A 20,802-nucleotide genomic window follows, 5' to 3' on the forward strand; every position below is an offset into this window, starting at 1 on the left:
AACTGCCCCGAATTCATCTAAAGGGTATGTGCAAAACAATAGTCTATTAAAATGTAAATAATTAAAAATACCAAAATAAAAAATAAAAAATTCATGTTTAACAAATTTTTTTTTGTACATAATATAAATATAGAAGAAAAATCTTTACACGCCTGGGCAGACTAGTGATTTGTAACGCACCGCATCTTCCAGGGTAGTTGGAGGTGGTGGGGCCCATAATTTGGTATTATTGTTGTTGTTTAGTTCCAACTGGACGTATAAAGAACCAATTGGGTTTCAATTCATTCCAGAACAGAAAGCAATCAAAAACCAAAACACACAAAAGGTCATAGGCCAAACTGCAAGATCAAGACCATAGCAGGGGAGCTGAACTCTGTCATGGCTGCTCAACCTCCCACAATCCCTCTCCTTACGCCTTACAAATTGGGAAAATTCAATCTTTCTCATAGGTACTTGCTTAATCTTTTCTACATTATGCATTGATTGGGAAAATTCACTTTCTCATAGAATTTTGGTTTCGTTTGTTTCATTTTTCTAAATTTGTATGTTGGGTCATTTTGTTAGTGCACTACTTAGCCATAGCTAACAACAAATATGTCTGTTTAATTTAATTTAGATTAGTGGGTAGTTTAGTCAGTTGGGTTGCTCGATGTGTAGCTTTAGCGGATAGTTGGGTATCAAACTGCTGTATTTGGGCTAGTTACATATCATACTGCTGCATTTGGGCTTGTTAATTTGTTATATATCAAACTGCTGCATTCTTTCTGGGTTTGGATTGGATAGTGAATAGGTAATATTTTGCAAATTCTGGGGCAGTTTCTGTTGATGTCTACAGTTGATAAAGTACTCTTCCCCTGGAGAAGGACTTGCATATCACGGGGATAGCGCCTTTTTTTCCGGAGAAGGACTTGAATTTTGGTTTCACTTGTTTCCTTTTTCTAAATTTGTATGTTGGGTCATTTTGTTAGTTAGTGCATTAGTTAGCCATAGCTAACAAGAAAATTGAAGTTGCTGCTTATGTTTAATCTAATTTGGTTTACTGGGTATTTTGGTCATTGGGGTGGCTTGATAGTTATATAGCAAACTGCTGCATTCTTTGTGAGTTTGGGTAATGAATAGGAATTCTGGGGCTGTTTCTGCTGATGGCTAGAATTGATAAACTAGTTGTCTTGCTTTCACAATTGTGTAATTGTCAAATTCCCAGCTGCTTGCTCATGCCCTTTTCTCCTAACGACAACGTTCCTCAGCCTCGCGCTTGTATTTATAATTTAAAATGTCTGTGTGTTTTTCAGAGTTGTTTTAGCGCCATTGACTAGACAGAGATCATACCACAATGTTCCTCAACCACATGCCATCTTATATTACTCTCAGAGAACATCCAATGGGGGTCTTCTCATAGCTGAAGCCACAGGAGTTTCTGACACAGCTCAAGGGTAATTTGAAGTAGAGAAGCTTTCAAGTTCCGATGTTTGATTTTAAGTAACTAAGCTACATTTGAGGGTGCTTTCTTCATTTCAATGTTTGATGACATTTTTGTTTCTTTCGTATGCGAAGGTACCCAGATACTCCTGGTATATGGACAAAGGAGCAAGTGGAAGCATGGAAACCCATTGTTGATGCCGTTCATGCTAAAGATGGCGTCTTCTTCTGTCAGATTTGGCATGTGGGGAGGGTTTCAAATAGTGGTACGTTTCTGGCATATGCCTTATGACCTCACTATCGTAGAAGAACTTGTGAGCATAAGTGAAAAATTAGACCATTGAAGCATCATAAAGCTGATTTACCTTTCATAATTCATTATGAAAACTCAATGTTTTCAGCAGGATTTTTTTTTAGATGGAAGAAACTTGATATATCTAAATAACTCAGAATTTGATATATGTTTGAATTCATTATGAAATTCAATGTTTTCAGCATCAATTTTTTTATGGAAGAAGTTTAATACACTGAAATAACTAAGAATTCAGAAGTAGTATAGCATGTGCAAAGCTTCCCAACAAGTGAGTGATTATGATTGATGATATCGTTGCTCAAATGGCGATCAAATTGTGACATGTTAAGATCCGGACTTGGTGTTGATTGATGGAACCATTGTATGTTAAACCAACGTATAGAATAACATGAAAAATGGATATGCTTGATTGTCTGCAGACTATTTCCATGCACAATTGGTGTTTTTATTGATTGATCTTGATCTACCTGGAAAAAAAATAGGACTCTTTTTCTTAAATCATAAGTATCAGTGATGCTTCTCGACTTAAACTTTTAAATAATCTGCATTTCTCCTACTTTTATTGCAATTTGCGACAACTGATTCCCTCTTTGTGTGAAAGAGTATGCTGCTGTGGCTGTGTTGTTTATTGTCTTTAGACGTCAGATTGTGATTCTATCTTTCCTTGTTTACAGGTTATCAACCAAATGGGCAAGCTCCAATCTCTTCTACTGACAAGCCAATACGATTGAATGGTATTGATGCCAATGAATTCACACCTCCAAGGCGATTAAGGACCGATGAAATTCCACAAATTGTCAATGATTTCAGACTCGCTGCAAAGAATGCTATTGAAGCTGGTAATTTGTCTTTACGTTAAAATGAAATAGAATTTGTGAGAACTCAATTTTCTTCAGAGCTTATGGAAAATGAACCATATTTTATCAGCTAAATGTAGTAAAGGGAATAAACGTACTTGAATACATATATTACAAGTAGTCTTGCCATAATTATTCTATCTGCAGTTGTTATAGGGAGCAACTATAAGTAGTTTTATGCTAATGGCTTGAACTGAATTTGAACTCCCACATTAATATTATTTGTTATTCTTGACCTTCCACATCAACAATTTAGCTTTAGTGGTTTTGAGAGCCGACATAAGAAAAAGGGAGTAGCTTTTGCTTAATGAATAAAAGGATTGGTTCATATTTAGCTTTAGAATTTCATGATTGTTTGAATTTTGTGAACCATTAATTGGTGTTGTAATGCTCCCTTATAACTGTAGGGAGGTCAAAAACAGTATTGTATTAAAGTCAGGAGCCATACAAGCAAAAGTTATCCAAGTTTTATTTTCAAAAGGTTGTATTAGAAGGATGGAATGAACAAGTCTTCTAGGCATATCAGTTATCATCTTCTCCTTGTTTCTCTTTCTTTTGTGTTGAATGCATGAGGCCAAAGGGGGAGGGGATTCGAACTCTGGCCTTGAGTGTGGGGTAAAAAGCCCTCTACCACCGTAGCTACAAGCCCCTGCTCATCTTCTCATTGTTTCAATTGCATGGTAAATAACCATTATTTCTTTTGTCTTGTACACTGAAATAATGTGTCTGCTATATACAGGCTTTGATGGAGTTGAAATTCATGGGGCCCATGGCTACCTTCTTGATCAGTTTTTGAAAGATCAAGTGAATGATCGAACAGACCAATATGGTGGATCTCTAGAGAATCGTTGTCGATTTCCTTTGGAAGTCGTTGAAGCTGTTGTTAAAGAGATAGGAGCAGATAAAGTTGGAATTAGACTATCTCCATTTGCTGACTATATGGACTCAGGGGATTCAAATCCAAATGCATTAGGCCTTTATATGGCCAATTCCTTGAACAAATATGGGATTCTGTACTGCCACATGGTTGAGCCGAGAATGAAGACAGTTGGAGAGAAAAGTGAAAGCCCCCACAGTCTTCTACCCATGAGAAAGGCTTTCAATGGTACCTTCATTGCTGCTGGTGGTTTTGACAGGGAAGATGGGAACAAAGCTGTGGCAGAGGGCCATGCAGATCTCATCGCATATGGACGTTGGTTTTTGGCTAATCCAGATTTGCCAAAAAGATTTGAGCTCAATGCTCCTCTAAACAAGTACAATAGAGACACATTCTACATATCTGATCCGGTTATTGGTTACACGGATTACCCATTTCTTGAAACCACTGCTTAAGTTTCCTCCAGCCTACGGACGCTTGAAGCCTTGAACACTCTCTACTTGTAGGCTTTGTTGTTACTTTTCTTTCACCATAGCATGTAGTTTATAAGAAACAAAGTGAATAAAAGTTCAAGGGAAAGTGGCCTTGGCCAACCAGAGATAGTAACATTCTTATTTTAGATAGTAACATTCTTATTTTAGCAGAACAGGCCATGCAAAAAATAGATAAAACAAAGCCAACATTCTTCAGCTTAATGCAATGTAGAAGAGATTTAGGGGGAATTTGGTATCCTATTCAAATAGGGAACTCAAAAACTTTGATTTTTCTTAAAACAAGGAGTTCTTAAATCTATTTTTAAGATTCAAAAACTTGTTTGGTATGCAACTTGAAAACTGTTTTCAAATCTTAAAAATTTGAGAACTTGTGGGATGTTAGAAAAAAATTGAAAAAACAGATATTTTTTGTTTTTAATAATTGGGGTGTTTTTTAGTTCTCGAGTTTGAGTTTTTAAAAATAGGGTTACCAAACAAATTTTCTTTGTTTTGGACTCAAATTTTGTTTTTGAATTCAAGTTAAATACCAAACAGGCCCTTAAGTACCTATAAGAAAGGTTGAATTTTCCCATTTTGTGAGGTGTAAGGAGAGGAATTGTGGGAGGTTGAGCCGACATGTCAGCTATCAGAATTCACCTCGGTTTTGCTCTTGTGTTTGGGTTTTGGTTTTTTGGCACTGGAAATGAATGGAAAGCCAATTGGGGATTTATACATTTTGGTGGCAACTAGAAATCCAAAGACAGCAGTTGGAAGCCGTGCAGTTTTTGATATGTACTCCTATTTATGCAACTACTTGTTATTTTTTCTTTGGTTCTTAGAAATTTTTAACACACTAAGAACTAATTAGAAAATGACAATTGGCTAGTTTTGAGTTTTTCTATTCAAATATGCTCTATAAAAGTTTTTGTATAATATGTCATGTTAGAATGAACTTATTTGTGAAAAGCCCTTAAAAAGACGCAAGAAGTGACTCAAATTCTTATTCTTGTTAGCTAACTGGGATTTTCCACAAATACCTGCTTCAAAAGTGGACTAAATCCCATTTCTAGCAGAACAGGCCATGCAAAAAATAGATAAAACAAAGCCAACATTCTTCAGCTTAATGCAATGTAGAAGAGATTTAAGTACCTATGAGAAAGGTTGAACTTTCCCATTTTGTGAGGGGTAAGGAGAGGAATTGTGGGAGGTTGAGCAGACATGTCAGCTATCAAAATTCACCTGGGTTTTGCCCTTGTGTTTGGGTTTTGGTTTTTCGGCTCTGGAAATGATTGGAAAGCCAATTGGGGATTTATACATTTTGGTTGCAACTAGAAATCCAATGACAGCAGTCGGAAGCTGTGCAGTTTTTTAATGCAATGATTGAGACGTTTGATGACGTTTGCAATTGCGTGGTGCTAATGGGAAAACAAAAACTGAACTAAAAGATGTCCAAATACATCAGCACGCACGTAAAAACAAAGCGCACTAAAACTTCTTTTCGATGTTGTTGCTCATTCTCGGGCTACGTTTGAAGTGACTTTGTTGTTGTGGTTCTCATTTTTGAATTCCATTCTGTCTTCTAGAATGAGTTGTGAAGAAAGTATCAATTTCATTGATTTTACATCACTAGAATGATTAATTACAACTAAGTATTAATTTCATCATAAAATATATATCGTTCTCGTCATTCATGTGAATTGAACTTGAGCGCTCCTCCAATCAAGTGAAAACAAATAATGTTAGACCAAAAATTAATTGGTACCAAAAAAACAGTAATTAAAAGCTTATATGATTATATTGTAATGTTTATTAATCTAAAGCTGCCCCGAATTCATCTAAGGGAACAAATATGCAAAACATTAGTCTACTAAACCATAAATAATTAAAAAATACAAACGAACAAAATTTCATGTTCGACAAATTTTTTTTTGTAAATAATAAAAATAAAAATAATAAAAAATATTATTATTCTTATCATATTTGTATACCATATTCTCATACCATTTTATGTGGCAAATAAGATAGACAACCACATCAATTCAATTTATTTAATATTTTCCTTTCTTTTATAATTTATTAACACTTAAAAAAATACCGTTAATTAAAATTTCTTTATTAAAATAAACTTCAATGATTTAATTGATGTGATATTTTCTTTTCTTGTTATCAAGAGGTGTAGATATATATGTGGTTGTGGTATTAACTCAGAAGAAAAATCAATTGATACATGGGTAGACTAGTGATTTGTAACGTACCACATCTTCCAGGGAAGTTGGGGGTTGTGGGGCCCATAATTTGCTATTATTGTTGTTGTTTAGTTCCAACTGGACGTATAAAAACCCAATTGGGTTGCCTCAATTCATTACCAGAACAGAGACACAGAGCAATCAAAAACCAAAACACACAAAAGGTAAAAAGCCAAGCTGCAAGATCAAGTCCATAGTAGGGGATCTGAACTCTGACATGGCTGCTCAACCTCCCACAATCCCTCTCCTTACCCCTTACAAATTGGGAAAATTCAATCTTTCTCACAGGTACTTGCTTAATCTTTTCTACATTGCATTAAGCTGAAGAATGTTGCCTTTGTTTTATCTTTTTTGTCTAAATTTGTACGTTGGGTCATTTTGTTAGTTAGTGCATAGTTAGCCACACCTAACAAGAAAAATGAAGTTGCTGCTTATGTTGAAGTTAACCTAATTTGGTTTGATAGTTATATAGCAAACTACTGCATTCTTTGTGAGTTTGGGTAATGAATAGGAATTTTGGGGCTGTTTCTGTTGATGTCTAGAATTGATAAACTAGTTGTCTTGCTTTCACAATTGTGTAATTGTCAAATTCCCAGCTGTTTGCTCATGCCCTTTTCTCCTAACAACAACGTTCCTCAGCCTCGCGCATGTATTTATAATTTAAAATGTCTCTGTGTTTTTCAGAGTTGTTTTAGCGCCATTGACTAGACGGAGATCATACCACAATGTTCCTCAACCACATGCCATCTTATGTTACTCCCAAAGAACATCCAATGGGGGTCTTCTCATAGCTGAAGCCACAGGAGTTTCTGACACAGCTCAAGGGTAATTTGAAGTAGAGAACCTTTCAAGTTCTGATGTTTGATTTTAAGTAACTAAGCTACATCTGAGGGTACTTTCTTCATTTCAATGTTTGATGACATTTTTGTTTCTTTCGTATGCGAAGGTACCCAGATACTCCTGGTATATGGACAAAGGAGCAAGTGGAAGCATGGAAACCCATTGTTGATGCCGTTCATGCTAAAGATGGTGTCTTCTTCTGTCAGATTTGGCATGTGGGGAGGGTTTCAAATAGTGGTACGTTTCTGGCATACGCCTCATGACCTCACTACCGTAGAAGAACTTGTGAGCATAAGTGAAAAATGAGACCATTGAAGCATCATAAAGCTGATTTACCTTTCATAATTCATTATGAAAACTCAATGTTTTCAGCATGATTTTTTTTTTTTTTAGATGGAAGAAATTTGATATATCAAAATAACTCAGAATTTGATATATGTTTGAATTCATTATGAAATCTCAATGTTTTCAGCATCATTTTTTTTTATGGAAGAAGTTTAATACACTGAAATAACTAAGAATTCAGAAGTAGCATAGCATTTGCAAAGCTTCACAACAAGTGAGTGATTATGATTGATGATATTGTTGCTCAAATGGCGATCAAATTGTGACATGTTAAGATCCGGACTTGGTGTTGATTGATGGAACCATTCTATGTTAAACCAACGTGTAGAATAACATGAAAAATGGATATGCTTGATTGTCTGCAGACTATTTCCATGCACAATTGGTGTTTTTATTGATTGATCTTCATCTACCCGGAAAAAAAATAGGACTCTTTTTCTTAAATCATAGTACCAGTGATGCTTCTCGACTTAAACTTTTAAATAATCCGCATTACTCCTACTTTTATTGCAATTTGCGACAACTGATTCCCTCTCTTTGTGTGAAAGAGTATGCTGCTGTGGCTGTGTTGTTTATTGTCTTGAGACGTCAGATTGTGATTCTATCTTTCCTTGTTTACAGGTTATCAACCAAATGGGCAAGCTCCAATCTCTTCTACTGACAAGCCAATACGATTAAATGGTATTGATACCAGTGAATTCACACCTCCAAGGCGATTAAGGACCGATGAAATTCCACAAATTGTCAATGATTTTAGACTCGCTGCAAAGAATGCTATTGAAGCTGGTAATTTGTCTTTACGTTAAAATGAAATAGAATTTGTGAGAACTCAATTTGCTTCAGAGCTTGTGCAAAATGAACCATATTTTATCAGCTAAATGTAGTAAAGTAAAGGGAATAAACGTACTTCAATACATATATTACAAGTAGTCTTGCCATAAATATTCTATCTGCAGTTGTTATAGGGAGCAACTGTAAGTAATTTTATGCAATGGCTTGAATTGAATTTGAACTCCCTGATCCAAAACTTCCAGTCGATAGAACTTTGAATTCCTAGTTTATAGGAATAAGGGAACTAGAGGAATTTTAAGACAATTAGAGAAACAAATGGAAGAAGCTAAGAAACTGTTTTGAGTTCTGCTTGTTTAATTCATTCAACTACAATGATTTATATACAAGCCCTGAATGCCTAGAATAGAAAGCTGAAAATAATAAACGAATTTAAACCACAAATGTTAATGGTTTAAATTCCTTAGGTAATTCAAATCATTAATTTTTAAATGGTTGAGAACTATTTCTTCTTAAACCATTCGAGTCTAATGGTTGATAAGTTATTTAATTTAAATAATATTTATTGTTTAATTATTTTGAAAAGATCCACCTGGATCACTCCCACATTAATATTATTTGTTATTCTTGACCTTCCACATCAACCATTTAGCTTTAGTGGTTTTGAGAGCATAAGAAAAAGGGAGTAGCTTTTGCTTAATGAATAAAAAGACTGGTTCATATTTAGCTTTAGAATTTCATGATTGTTTGAATTTTGTGAATCATAAATTGGCGTTGTAATGCGCCCTTCTAACTGTAGGGAGGTCAAAAACAGTATTGTAGTAAAGTCAGGAGCCATACAAGCAAAAGTTATCCAAGTTTTATTTTCAAAAAGTTGTATTAGAAGGATGGAATGAACAAGTCTTCTAGGCATATCCATTAATATTATTTTCGAAAAGTTATATGATATATCAGTTATCATCTTCTCCTTGTTTCTCTTTGTTTTGTCTTGAATGCATGAGGCCAAAGGGGGAGGGGATTCGAACTCTGGCCTTGAGTGTGGGGTAAAAAGCCTGCTACCACAGTAGCTACAAGCCCCTGCTCATCTTCTCATTGTTTCAATTGCATGGTAAATAACCATTATTTCTTTTGTCTTGTGCACTGAAATAATTTGTCTGCTATATACAGGCTTTGATGGAGTTGAAATTCATGGGGGCCATGGCTACCTTCTTGATCAGTTTTTGAAAGATCAAGTGAACGATCGAACAGACCAATATGGTGGATCTCTAGAGAATCGTTGTCGATTTCCTTTGGAAGTCGTTGAAGCTGTTGTTAAAGAGATCGGAGCAGATAAAGTTGGAATTAAACTATCTCCATTTGATGACTATACGGACTCAGGGGATTCAAATCCAAATGCATTAGGCCTTTATATGGCCAATTCCTTGAACAAATATGGGATTCTGTACTGCCACATGGCTGAGCCGAGAATGGAGACAGTTGGAGAGAAAAGTGAAAGCCACCAGAGTCTTCTACCCATGAGAGAGGCTTTCAATGGTACCTTCATTGCTGCTGGTGGTTTTGACAGGGAAGACGGGAACAAAGCTGTGGCAGAGGGCCATGCAGATCTCATCGCATATGGACGTTGGTTTTTGGCTAATCCAGATTTGCCAAAAAGATTTGAGCTCAATGCTCCTCTAAACATGTACAATAGAGACACATTCTACCTATCGGATCCGGTTATTGGTTACACCGATTACCCATTTCTTGAAACCACTGCTTAAGTTTCCTCCAGGCTACGGACGCTTGAAGCCTTGAACACTCTACTTGTAGGCTTTGTTGTTACTTTTCTTTCACCATAGCATGTAGTTTATAAGAAACAAAGTGAATAAAAGTTCAAGGGAAGGTGGCCTTGGCCAACCAGAGATAGTAACATTCTTATTTCTAGCAGAACAGGCCATGCAAAAAATATATAAAACAAAGCCAACATTCTTCAGCTTAATGCAATGTAGAAGAGATTTAGGTGCGTTTGGTATCCTATTTAAATAGGGAACTTAAAAATTTTGATTTTAATTAAAACAAGGAGTTCTTAAATTTATTTTTAAGATTCAAAAACTTGTTTAGTATGCAACTTGAAAATTATTTTCAAATCTTAAAAATTTGAGAACTTATGGGATGTTAGAAAAAAAACTGAAAAAATAGATATTTTTTGTTTTTAATAATTGGAGTGTTTTTTAGTTGTTCTCGAGTTTGAGTTTTTAACAATAGGGTTACCAAACAAGTTTTCTTTGTTTTGGACTCAAATTCTGTTTTTGAATTTAAGTTGAATACCAAACAGCCTCTTAAGTAACTATGAGAAAAGTTGAATTTTTCCATTTTGTGAGGGGTAAGGAGAGGAATTGTGGGAGGTTGAGCCGACATGTCAGCTATCAGAATTCACCTGGGTTTTGCTCTCGTGTTTGGGTTTTGGTTTTTGGGCTCTGGAAATGAAAGGAAAGCCAATGGGAATTAATACATTTTGGTGGCAACTAGAAATCCAAAGACAGCAGTTGGAAGCTGTGCAGTTTTTTAATGCAATGATTGAGACGTTTGATGACGTTTGCAATTGCGTGGTGCCTAATTTAAAAACAAAAACTGAACTAAAAGATGTTCAAATACATCAGCGCCCATGTAAAACATCTTCTCAAATCGATGTTGTTGTTTGACCCAAAAAAAAAAAAAAAATCGATGTTGTCGCTCATACTCGGGCTACGTTTGCAGTGACTTTGTTGTTGTGGTTCTCATTTTTGAATTCCCTTCTGTCTTCTAGAATGAGTTGTGACGAAAGTATCAATTTAATTGATCTAGTTTTAAATCACTAGATAGTTACAACTAAGTACTAATTTTATCACAAATATTTATCGTTCTAGTCATTCATATAATTCGAACTTGAACACTCCTCCAATCAAGTAAAAACAAATAACAGGAGACCAAAAATTAATTGATACCAAAAAAAGAAGTAGTTAAAAGCTTATATGATTATATTTTAATATTTATTAATCTAAAATTGCCCCGAATTCATCTAAAAGGGACAAATGTGCAAAACATTAGTCTATTAAACTGTAAATAATTAAAAAAAATACAAACAACAAATATTTTTTTGTACATAATAAAAGTATAAATAAATAAAAATGAATAATGTTACTCTTACCACCTTTGTATATCATATTCTCATACCACATAATATAGCAGATGAGGTGGACAGTCACATGAATTCAATTTATTTAACATTTTCTTTTCTTTTATGATTTATTATTAACACTTTAAAAAATACTGTTAATTAAAATTTCTTTATTAAAATATATTTTATTAATTTAATTGATGTGGTATATAAATGTGGAATAAAAATATGTTTAAGTGTAGCATACTCAAAAAAAAAAAAAAAGTAAATTTAGGTTTTACTCATAAAAAAACTTTCACTTTTGGAAAAAGCCAAAGCTTTTTGAAAAAAGACGGAATAACCTCTCAACTTTCAAACCAAAGACATGCAAATGTAAAGGATTTCTTAGGAAATCAAAAAATAAATAAGGGCAATTTTGTCTATTTTTGCTTCTTTTAAAAATTCTCTCTCTCATTTGGGCTTTTCCAAAATCTCCCAAAAAAAAAAACGTGGGCGGACTAGTGATTTGTAACGCACCACATCTTCCAGGGAAGTTGGGGGTTGTGGGGCCCATAATTTGCTATTATTGTTGTTGTTTATTTCCAACTGGACGTATAAAAACCCAATTGGGTTGCCTCAATTCATTACCAGAACAGAGAGCAATCAAAAACCAAAACACACAAAAGGTAAAAGGCCAAGCTGCAAGATCAAGTCCATAGTAGGGGATCTGAACTCTGACATGGCTGCTCAACCTCCCACAATCCCTCTCCTTACCCCTTACAAATTGGGAAAATTCAATCTTTCTCACAGGTACTTGCTTAATCTTTTCTACATTGCATTAAGCTGAAGAATGTTGCCTTTGTTTTATCTTTTTTGTCTAAATTTGTATGTTGGATCATTTTGTTAGTTAGTGCATTAGTTAGCCATAGCTAACAAGAAAATTGAAGTTGCTGCTTATGTTTAACCTAATTTGGTTTACTGGGTATTTTGGTCATTGGGGTGGCTTGATAGTTACATAGCAAACTGCTGCATTCTTTGTGAGTTTGGGTAATGAATAGGAATTCTGGGGCTGTTTCTGCTGATGTCCAGAATTGATAAACTAGTTGTCTTGCTTTCACAATTGTGTAATTGTCAAATTCCCAGCTGCTTGCTCATGCCCTTTTCTCCTAACGACAACGTTCCTCAGCCTCGCGCTTGTATTTATAATTTAAAATGTCTGTGTGTTTTTCAGAGTTGTTTTAGCGCCATTGACTAGACAGAGATCATACCACAATGTTCCTCAACCACATGCCATCTTATATTACTCTCAGAGAACATCCAATGGGGGACTTCTCATAGCTGAAGCCACAGGAGTTTCTGACACAGCTCAAGGGTAATTTGAAGTAGAGAAGCTTTCAAGTTCTGATGTTTGATTTTAAGTAACTAAGCTACATTTGAGGGTGCTTTCTTCATTTCAATGTTTGATGACATTTTTGTTTCTTTTGTATGCGAAGGTACCCAGATACTCCTGGTATATGGACAAAGGAGCAAGTGGAAGCGTGGAAGCCCATTGTTGATGCCGTTCATGCTAAAGATGGTGTCTTCTTCTGTCAGATTTGGCATGTGGGGAGGGTTTCAAATAGTGGTACGTTTCTGGCATACGCCTTATGACCTCACTATCGTAGAAGAACTTGTGAGCATAAGTGAAAAATTAGACCATTGAAGCATCATAAAGCTGATTTACCTTTCATAATTCATTATGAAAACTCAATGTTTTCAGCATGATTTTTTTTAGATGGAAGAAACTTGATATATCTAAATAACTCAGAATTTGATATATGTTTGAATTCATTATGAAATTCAATGTTTTCAGCATCAAATTTTTTATGGAAGAAGTTTAATACACTGAAATAACTAAGAATTCAGAAGTAGTATAGCATGTGCAAAGCTTCACAACAAGTGAGTGATTATGATTGATGATATCGTTGCTCAAATGGCGATCAAATTGTGACATGTTAAGATCTGGGCTTGGTGTTGATTGATGGAACCATTGTTTGTTAAACCAACATGTAGAATAACATGAAAAATGGATATGCTTGATTGTCTGCAGACTATTTCCATGCACAATTGGTGTTTTTATTGATTGATCTAATCTACCTGGAAAAAAATAGGACTCTTTTTCTGAAATCATAAGTATCAGTGATGCTTCTCGACTTAAAATTTTAAATAATCCGCATTACTCCCACTTTTATTGCAATTTGAGACAACTGATTCCCTCTTTGTGTGAAAGAGTATGCTGCTGTGGCTGTGTTGTTTATTATCTTGAGACGTCAGATTATGATTCTATCTTTCCTTGTTTACAGGTTATCAACCAAATGGGCAAGCTCCAATCTCTTCTACTGACAAGCCAATACGATTAAATGGTATTGATGCCAGTGAATTCACACCTCCAAGGCGATTAAGGACCGATGAAATTCCACAAATTGTCAATGATTTTAGACTCGCTGCAAAGAATGCTATTGAAGCTGGTAATTTGTCTTTACGTTAAAATGAAATAGAATTTGTGAGAACTCAATTTGCTTCAGAGCTTGTGCAAAATGAACCATATTTTATCAGCTAAATGTAGTAAAGTAAAGGGAATAAACATACTTCAATACATATATTACAAGTAGTCTTGCCATAATTATTCTATCTGCAGTTGCTATAGTGAGCAACTATAAGTAGTTTTATGCTAATGGCTTGAACTGAATTTGAACTCCCACATTAATATTATTTGTTATTCTTGACCTTCCACATCAACAATTTAGCTTTAGTGGTTTTGAGAGCCGACATAAGAAAAAGGGAGTAGCTTTTGCTTAATGAATAAAAGGATTGGTTCATATTTAGCTTTAGAATTTCGTGATTGTTTGAATTTTGTGAATCATTAATTGGTGTTGTAATGAGCCCTTCTAACTGTAGGGAGGTCAAAAACAGTATTGTATTAAAGACAGGAGCCATAAAAGCAAAAGTTATCCAAGTTTTATTTTCAAAAGGTTGTATTAGAAGGATGGAATGAACAAGTCTTCTAGGCATATCAGTTATCATCTTCTCCTTGTTTCTCTTTCTTTTGTGTTGAATGCATGAGGCCAAAGGGGGAGGGGATTCGAACTCTGGCCTTGAGTGTGGGGTAAAAAGCCCGCTACCACCGAAGCCACAAGCCCCTGCTCATCTTCTCATTGTTTCAATTGCATGGTAAATAACCATTATTTCTTTTGTCTTGTACACTGAAATAATTTGTCTGCTATATACAGGCTTTGATGGAGTTGAAATTCATGGGGCCCATGGCTACCTTCTTGATCAGTTTTTGAAAGATCAAGTGAATGATCGAACAGACCAATATGGTGGATCTCTAGAGAATCGTTGTCGATTTCCTTTGGAAGTCGTTGAAGCCGTTGTTAACGAGATAGGAGCAGATAAAGTTGGAATTAGACTATCTCCATTTGCTGACTACATGGACTCAGGGGATTCAAATCCAAATGCATTAGGCCTTTATATGGCCAATTCCTTGAACAAATATGGGATTCTGTACTGCCACATGGTTGAGCCGAGAATGAAGACAGTTGGAGAGAAAAGTGAAAGCCCCCACAGTCTTCTACCCATGAGAAAGGCTTTCAATGGTACCTTCATTGCTGCTGGTGGTTTTGACAGGGAAGACGGGAACAAAGCTGTGGCAGAGGGCCATGCAGATCTCATCGCATATGGACGTTGGTTTTTGGCTAATCCAGATTTGCCAAAAAGATTTGAGCTCAATGCTCCTCTAAACAAGTACAATAGAGACACATTCTACATATCTGATCCGGTTATTGGTTACACTGATTACCCATTCCTTGAAACCACTGCTTAAGTTTCCTCCAGCCTACGGACGCTTGAAGCCTTGAACACTCTACCTGTAGGCTTTGTTGTTACTTTTCTTTCACCGTAGCATGTAGTTTATAAGAAACAAAGTGAATAAAAGTTCAAGGGAAAGTGGCCTTGGCCAACCAGAGATAGTTACATTCTTATTTGGTAGTCATTTTTCTGCTTTGACAAAGTGAATCCAGATTCATTACATGTTAAGAGATGTACCTATATATTGAGATTATTTGTAAGGTGTGGGAGAAAATTTCCCCACGAGAATATTCGGTTCGAAAAATTCCCCTTTCTTCTTTGCCGCCTCTTTCTCCCCGCAAAATAGAACAAATATGGGGACCACACCCGGGGGGTGTTGGCCAAAGGTCCTCTGATGCATAAATTAGTTCAATTGAATCGTATAGGAAACAATAGCTAATAGGGTACGGAGATATGTTTATAATATAAACCGGGCGGTCGGAGCCTTATGTAAAAGAGAGAGAGAGAGAGAGAGAGAGAGAGAGAGAGAGAGAGAGAGAGAGAGAGAGAGAGAGAGAGGAGGTAGCTAGGCTCTGTGAGGGAAGATCTCTACAGAGGTTTTAGCAGTAGTTCTGACGTACCTCATCCTTGTACGTAACCAAGTATTTATAGTGGCCTTGGAGAGGTTAGTAGGGTTGGTGTAGTTGGTGAGGTTGGTGTGGTTGGTGTAGTTAGTGAGATTGGTGTGGTTGGTGAGGTTGGTGTATTTAGGGATTATGGATTTAACCGAATTCCTAATTAAGGCGAGGATCAAGTAACCCCCAATTTGATTAGGTAATTTCCAATTAGGTTAGGTAACTCCCAATCAGGTTAGGTAACTCCTAATTAGGTCAAATAATTCCCAAATTGATTGGCCTAATTATTTGACCTAGGGTTCAGGTTTAATTTGGTTCCCACAAATGCCCCCCAGCTTCTGCATGGCACGTGGTGGCATGTAAAAGATGTGAATCAACTATTGGGCTGTCTAGCTGTACTTGGGCTCCTTTTGTAGATTGGGTTCCCAAATGGAGTGAGCTTTTGACTGTTCTTGGAGTTGGGTTCCTAGTAGGAACGGACTTGCGATTCCTTCTTGACCTAGGATGCCCAACCTGTGTAAATGCATGGTTTCTCTTCACTCTTCTTCACATTGCAAACTTAACTTCTCTACTTTCTAGCTTGAGAGAGATCTTGGAGAATTTGCACTGCATATCAAAGAGAGGAGTCGTCGTGCATCCTAAGGTAAGTCGAGCATGTATATTTCTTTTTCTTTTTCTTTTCTTCTTTTTTGCGGCGAAGGCTAGCTGGGGGAAGTTCGGCTAGTTGTTGTTGTGACATGCGACGGTTGGCAGTGGGCGGCGACTGTGGTGGAGCAAGTGCGCGCAGATAGACCAGCTACTGCCTGTCATCGCAGGTCTGGGCTAGAGCATGCTGGGCCTCGCACATTGCAGGCCACGTCAGCTGAGCGGGTATCGGGAGGAAGTTGGTGGTCTGCCCCCTGCCCAGGATGTTGAGAGATGGAAGCATAATGGTTCAGACTTGGATGACTTGCTGGCTGGGCAGGAGGAGTGTTCTACCGGACTTTCCTTCAAAAGGGAAGGCTGATGTCAAGTCTTCAAAAAATGAAGCTGCGACTTCGCTGGCAAAAGATGTGTAACCGTTGAGGGAGAAGCCAAGGATCCCTTCTGCTGAGAAGACTCAAGTAAGAGCAGTTTCATCGTCATCTACCAGGGTCAAACATCTCGTTGATGTAGATAGCAGGATGGTTGGTGGTATGTACGGTGTTCAGGGTGTTCTACTTGAGCCTCATGCTGACAAGCTTAAAAACCATGATCTGCTTCTTGGAACAGCTCGTGCCTAATCTCATTCTGCGGAGCGTCAAAGAGATGCAAATATTCCTATTTGAAGTTTGAGTCATTTACATCAGTCAAAGGATGAAGATCGAAGCGGGAAGTCTGCTCATAATCTAGTTATTGAGTCACGAGCAATCAAGTGTGAAGTTGATTCAGCATAATTGACTCCTTTGAAGGTGAGGTTGGCGGAGGCTAAGAAGACGAGAGAGTTATCTGCCCGAGCGAATGAATCTTCAATGTCGGCGGTTGATCCCAAAGTGAACAAGTCCAGCCCTGTAGGGGATGTATGCGTGTTTGACCTACTCAAGACGAACTTTCTATTAAACTCGTCCTCCTGTGCTAAGTTGGTCTATCACATCCGTCAGGGCGGCGATCTTGGCACCTTCTTGAGTATTTCCTTAGAAAAACAAAAGGAAGCGACATTTCATCTACTTAAAAAAGGATTGGTTTTTGCTGTTGAGAATATCTAGAATTCATCTGTTATTGCCCCCTCTTCTGCTCAGCTCAGCTAGCTGGAGAAGAAGAAGGCTGAACTGGCCAGCAAGCTTTTTGCCGAGCAAGCCTGTTATAAGAAGAAGAAGTCTGATTTGAGGGCGATGATATTGAAGCTAAAAAGCTCCCTTGCCGAAAATGATTATGAGGTTAGCTCTTCTGCTGCTGACTTGGCTAGTCGAAAAGATGTCTTCTTTCGTCTCGAGCGCAAGAAGGCTGCTATCTCCCTCATCTATGACAAGCTTCTGGCTAGACTTCGCACTCACCACAAGTCTGCGGAGAAATTCAAGTTTGAAGCCACTATAGATGCATACAAGTTGGGCTACTTGCACTGCACAAATGGGATTGCTTCCTTCTATGCAATTGAAGATGGTGACATTGAGGCACTCTGCTCGAACTTATTCCTTGTGCAAAGTGAGCAGGTTAATGTTGTGAATATGGAAGGGACCGAGGAGGCGGTAGCTGAAAAGGATAGAGCAGAGGAGGACGTAGCCGATGAAATGGCAGCAAATGTCGCGGAGCATGCAGGTGGAGCTGCTGAAGGCGTGGCTGATCAGGCGGATGCTGAAGAGGCTGTATATCAGGGGTTTCCTGTCGGTGTCTCATAGTAGATGAAGACTTCTTTATTTCTTTCCAGCTTTTGTAGTCCGCTTTCTTGTTTAAAATAATTGGTCTTGTTTGACCATCTTTTTGTTGAACTCAGTCGGTTTGTCACCTTGCTATGAAAATTTCAGTTGATTTTTCTAACTTCAATTCGCATAGTGATAGTGTCTTGTGAACTGCTTGAGCATTTCTGGGTTGTGGCATGTCCGGCCTACGTCCAGTGACGTGTCTCAGTGTGACCTGTTTGGTCTACGTTTGAAAATATGTCGACGAGAGTGGCTCGTTTGGCCTACGTTCGGAGACATGTCGATGACTGTGACCCGTTTGGCCTACGTCTGGAGACGTATCGATGAGAGTGACCCGTTTAGCCTACGTCCGGAGACGTGTCGATGTGAATGGCCCGTTTGGCCTACCTCCGGATACGTGTCGATGTGAGTGGCCCGTTTGGCCTACGTCCGGAGACATGTCGATGAGTGTGGCCCGTTTGGCCTACATCCGAAGACGTGTCAATATGTGTGGCCCATTTGGCCTACTTCCGGTGTGTGTGGCCCGTTTGGCCTACGTCCGAAGACGTGTCGATGTGTGTGGCCCGTTTGGCCTACGTCCAGAGACGTGTCGATGAGAGTGGCCTATTTGGCCTACGTCAGGAGACGTGTCGATGAGTATAACCCGTTCAGCCTACGTTCGGAGACGTGTCGATGAGTGCGGCTCGTTTGGCATACGTCTGGAGACGTGTCGATGAGAGGGGCCAGTTTGGCCTACGTCCGGAGACGTGTAGATGTGTGTGACCCGTTTGGCCTAAGTCCGGAGATGTGTCGATGTGTGTGACCCGTTTGGCCTACGTCCAGAGACGTGTCGATGAGTGCGGCCCGTTTGGCATACGTCTGGAGAAGTGTCGATGAGAGGGGCCAGTTTGGCCTACGTCCGGAGACGTGTAGATGTGTGTGACCCGTTTGGCCTAAGTCCGGAGACGTGTCGATGTGTGTGACCCGTTTGGCCTACATCCGGAGACGTGTCGATGTGTGTGACCTGTTTGGCCTACATCCGGAGACGTGTCGATGAGTGCGGCCCGTTTGGCCTACGTTCAGAGACGTGTCGATGAGAGCGGCATGTTTGGCCTACGTCCGGAGACGTGTCGATGTGTGTGGCCTATTTGGCCTATGTCCAGAAACGTGTCGATTGCATTTGTGAACACTCCATTGGAAAGAAAAACTTGAACATGTATTGATGTCTACGTGACTACATTGCTTTATTGAACAAAAGAGATGAGTTGCAGGGGTAACATCAAAAGTAACTTGTCTTCAATGCAGGTGAGGGAGGCCTGGCCTTCTGCTTGGATCCTAGCTCATAAGCGATGAGCTTCGTGGATAGTACCTTTGGAGGTGATGGGCATTCCGTTATCTTGGAACTTCCTTCCCTTAAAAGATGATGTCGGGATCGTCTTTCATGACATGGTAGCAGGTGACAGCTTGGGAGACCTGCGCTTGTCTCTTGCATGATCTTTCTCTTCTGCTCCTCAGTGGTCAGCTTAGGCTCTTAAAGTCGGCTAAGATCGGGCTCCTCGGTGGTCACAATCTTTGATTTGCTGGATAGCCCCCCTTGCGATGAATTCCGTGCAATGGCCGTCTCCAACCAGTTCTTCGAGGTGCTTTTTCCAGGCAAAGCAGTCATTTGTGTAATGACTGTGCCCTTCATGGAATTCGCAGTATCTACTAATATCCTTCTTGGCTGGGTTTCCCTTCAAAGGCGATGGTTTCTTTAACCAAGGCATGTTCTTTACTTGGGCTAGGATCTGCTATAATGGAATAGTGAACTTGGTGTAGCTCTCAGTTGTTGGAGCACCTCCCTGAGGCTGTAATTCGCGCTTGCCCCCATCCTTGTCTTTTATAATGTCGTTTCTTCGTCTTGCCGGCTCAACCGGTTGATCGGCTTGCTTAGCAGCTTTCTTTGAGGCGGTCCGGTCATCGTCCCAAAGTGCATAGCGCTCTGCTGTCGCGAAGACTTCTACTAGTGTTTGGCATGAAGAAATGGTCAGCTCGCGATACAGCTCACACTCAATTGGAAAGCCCCTCTTGAAAGCCGATGACGAAATTCGATCGTCACATCCAATGATGTTTGTCTTTTCTGCTTTGAACCTCTTGATGTAATCTTGGAGGGATTCATCGTCCTTCTTTTGCAGGTTGAACAGGCGGTTAGGGTTCTTCTTGATCGTCCGGTAAGAAGTGTATTCTTTAGTGAAGACCTAGGCTAGCTCCTTGAAGCTGCTGATCGACCCAGATGACAAGGTGTGGAACCAGTCTTGGGCTGCTTCTTACAAGGTCATTACAAACACCTTGCACATCAGCGCGTCGTTAGCCTTGTAGAAGATCATGATACTTTTGAAGTGCTTTACATAGCTCTCGGAATCGGAATCCCCTTTGAAATGCTTGAATGAAGGCGTTGAGAATCGCTTCGGGTGAGCAGCCTGCTAGATATCGAGGGTGAAAGGCGTAGAGTTCACCTGATCCATCTCCTTACGTAGTCAATCCTCGATGTTTCCTTCGGTCTTCAAGTCTCGAAGTCGGTCATTCATGAGCTTTTTGACGTCTTCTGCACACATTGCTAGTCGGCTACGTTGGCAACCTCCACGATATTGATTGACTTCCTCATTGTCCTCCGAGGGTCGACCTTCTCGCCTGCGCTGCCAAGGTGGCGCGTTGGTGGACTGTGCTTGTGAAGG

General features: G+C 38.7%; 3 protein-coding genes across 3 annotated transcripts; all 3 read left to right on the top strand.

Annotated features, from left to right (window-relative positions):
- LOC18789827 (12-oxophytodienoate reductase 2) lies at nucleotides 279–4,064 on the top strand. The gene is made up of 5 exons (XM_007223308.2): nucleotides 279–449; nucleotides 1,293–1,433; nucleotides 1,555–1,685; nucleotides 2,407–2,571; nucleotides 3,329–4,064. The coding sequence occupies exons 1-5, from the start codon at nucleotides 379–381 to the stop codon at nucleotides 3,919–3,921; spliced, it is 1,101 nt and encodes a 366-aa protein (XP_007223370.1). The 5' UTR covers nucleotides 279–378; the 3' UTR covers nucleotides 3,922–4,064.
- Nucleotides 6,319–10,076, top strand: LOC18789813 (12-oxophytodienoate reductase 2). Its single transcript, XM_007223328.2, has 5 exons — nucleotides 6,319–6,473; nucleotides 6,870–7,010; nucleotides 7,132–7,262; nucleotides 7,992–8,156; nucleotides 9,327–10,076. The coding sequence occupies exons 1-5, from the start codon at nucleotides 6,403–6,405 to the stop codon at nucleotides 9,917–9,919; spliced, it is 1,101 nt and encodes a 366-aa protein (XP_007223390.1). The 5' UTR covers nucleotides 6,319–6,402; the 3' UTR covers nucleotides 9,920–10,076.
- LOC18789775 (12-oxophytodienoate reductase 2) lies at nucleotides 11,916–15,424 on the top strand. Its single transcript, XM_007223309.2, has 5 exons — nucleotides 11,916–12,084; nucleotides 12,506–12,646; nucleotides 12,768–12,898; nucleotides 13,617–13,781; nucleotides 14,544–15,424. Exons 1-5 carry the CDS (start codon nucleotides 12,014–12,016, stop codon nucleotides 15,134–15,136), a joined length of 1,101 nt encoding a protein of 366 aa, XP_007223371.1. The 5' UTR covers nucleotides 11,916–12,013; the 3' UTR covers nucleotides 15,137–15,424.

This window comes from Prunus persica, chromosome G1 (genome assembly GCF_000346465.2).
Source record: "Prunus persica cultivar Lovell chromosome G1, Prunus_persica_NCBIv2, whole genome shotgun sequence".
Taxonomy (NCBI): Eukaryota; Viridiplantae; Streptophyta; class Magnoliopsida; order Rosales; family Rosaceae; genus Prunus; species Prunus persica.

Coding starts and splice junctions, on each gene's coding strand:
- LOC18789827 (XM_007223308.2), top strand. CDS start 379: ATGGCTGCTCAACCTCCCACAATCCCTCTCCTTACGCCTTACAAATTG. Junction 1,434..1,554: donor GTTTCTGACACAGCTCAAGG/GTAATTTGAAGT, acceptor TCGTATGCGAAG/GTACCCAGATACTCCTGGTA. Junction 1,686..2,406: donor GGGGAGGGTTTCAAATAGTG/GTACGTTTCTGG, acceptor CCTTGTTTACAG/GTTATCAACCAAATGGGCAA.
- LOC18789813 (XM_007223328.2), top strand. CDS start 6,403: ATGGCTGCTCAACCTCCCACAATCCCTCTCCTTACCCCTTACAAATTG. Junction 7,011..7,131: donor GTTTCTGACACAGCTCAAGG/GTAATTTGAAGT, acceptor TCGTATGCGAAG/GTACCCAGATACTCCTGGTA. Junction 8,157..9,326: donor AAAGAATGCTATTGAAGCTG/GTAATTTGTCTT, acceptor TGCTATATACAG/GCTTTGATGGAGTTGAAATT.
- LOC18789775 (XM_007223309.2), top strand. CDS start 12,014: ATGGCTGCTCAACCTCCCACAATCCCTCTCCTTACCCCTTACAAATTG. Junction 12,085..12,505: donor AAATTCAATCTTTCTCACAG/GTACTTGCTTAA, acceptor TGTGTTTTTCAG/AGTTGTTTTAGCGCCATTGA. Junction 13,782..14,543: donor AAAGAATGCTATTGAAGCTG/GTAATTTGTCTT, acceptor TGCTATATACAG/GCTTTGATGGAGTTGAAATT.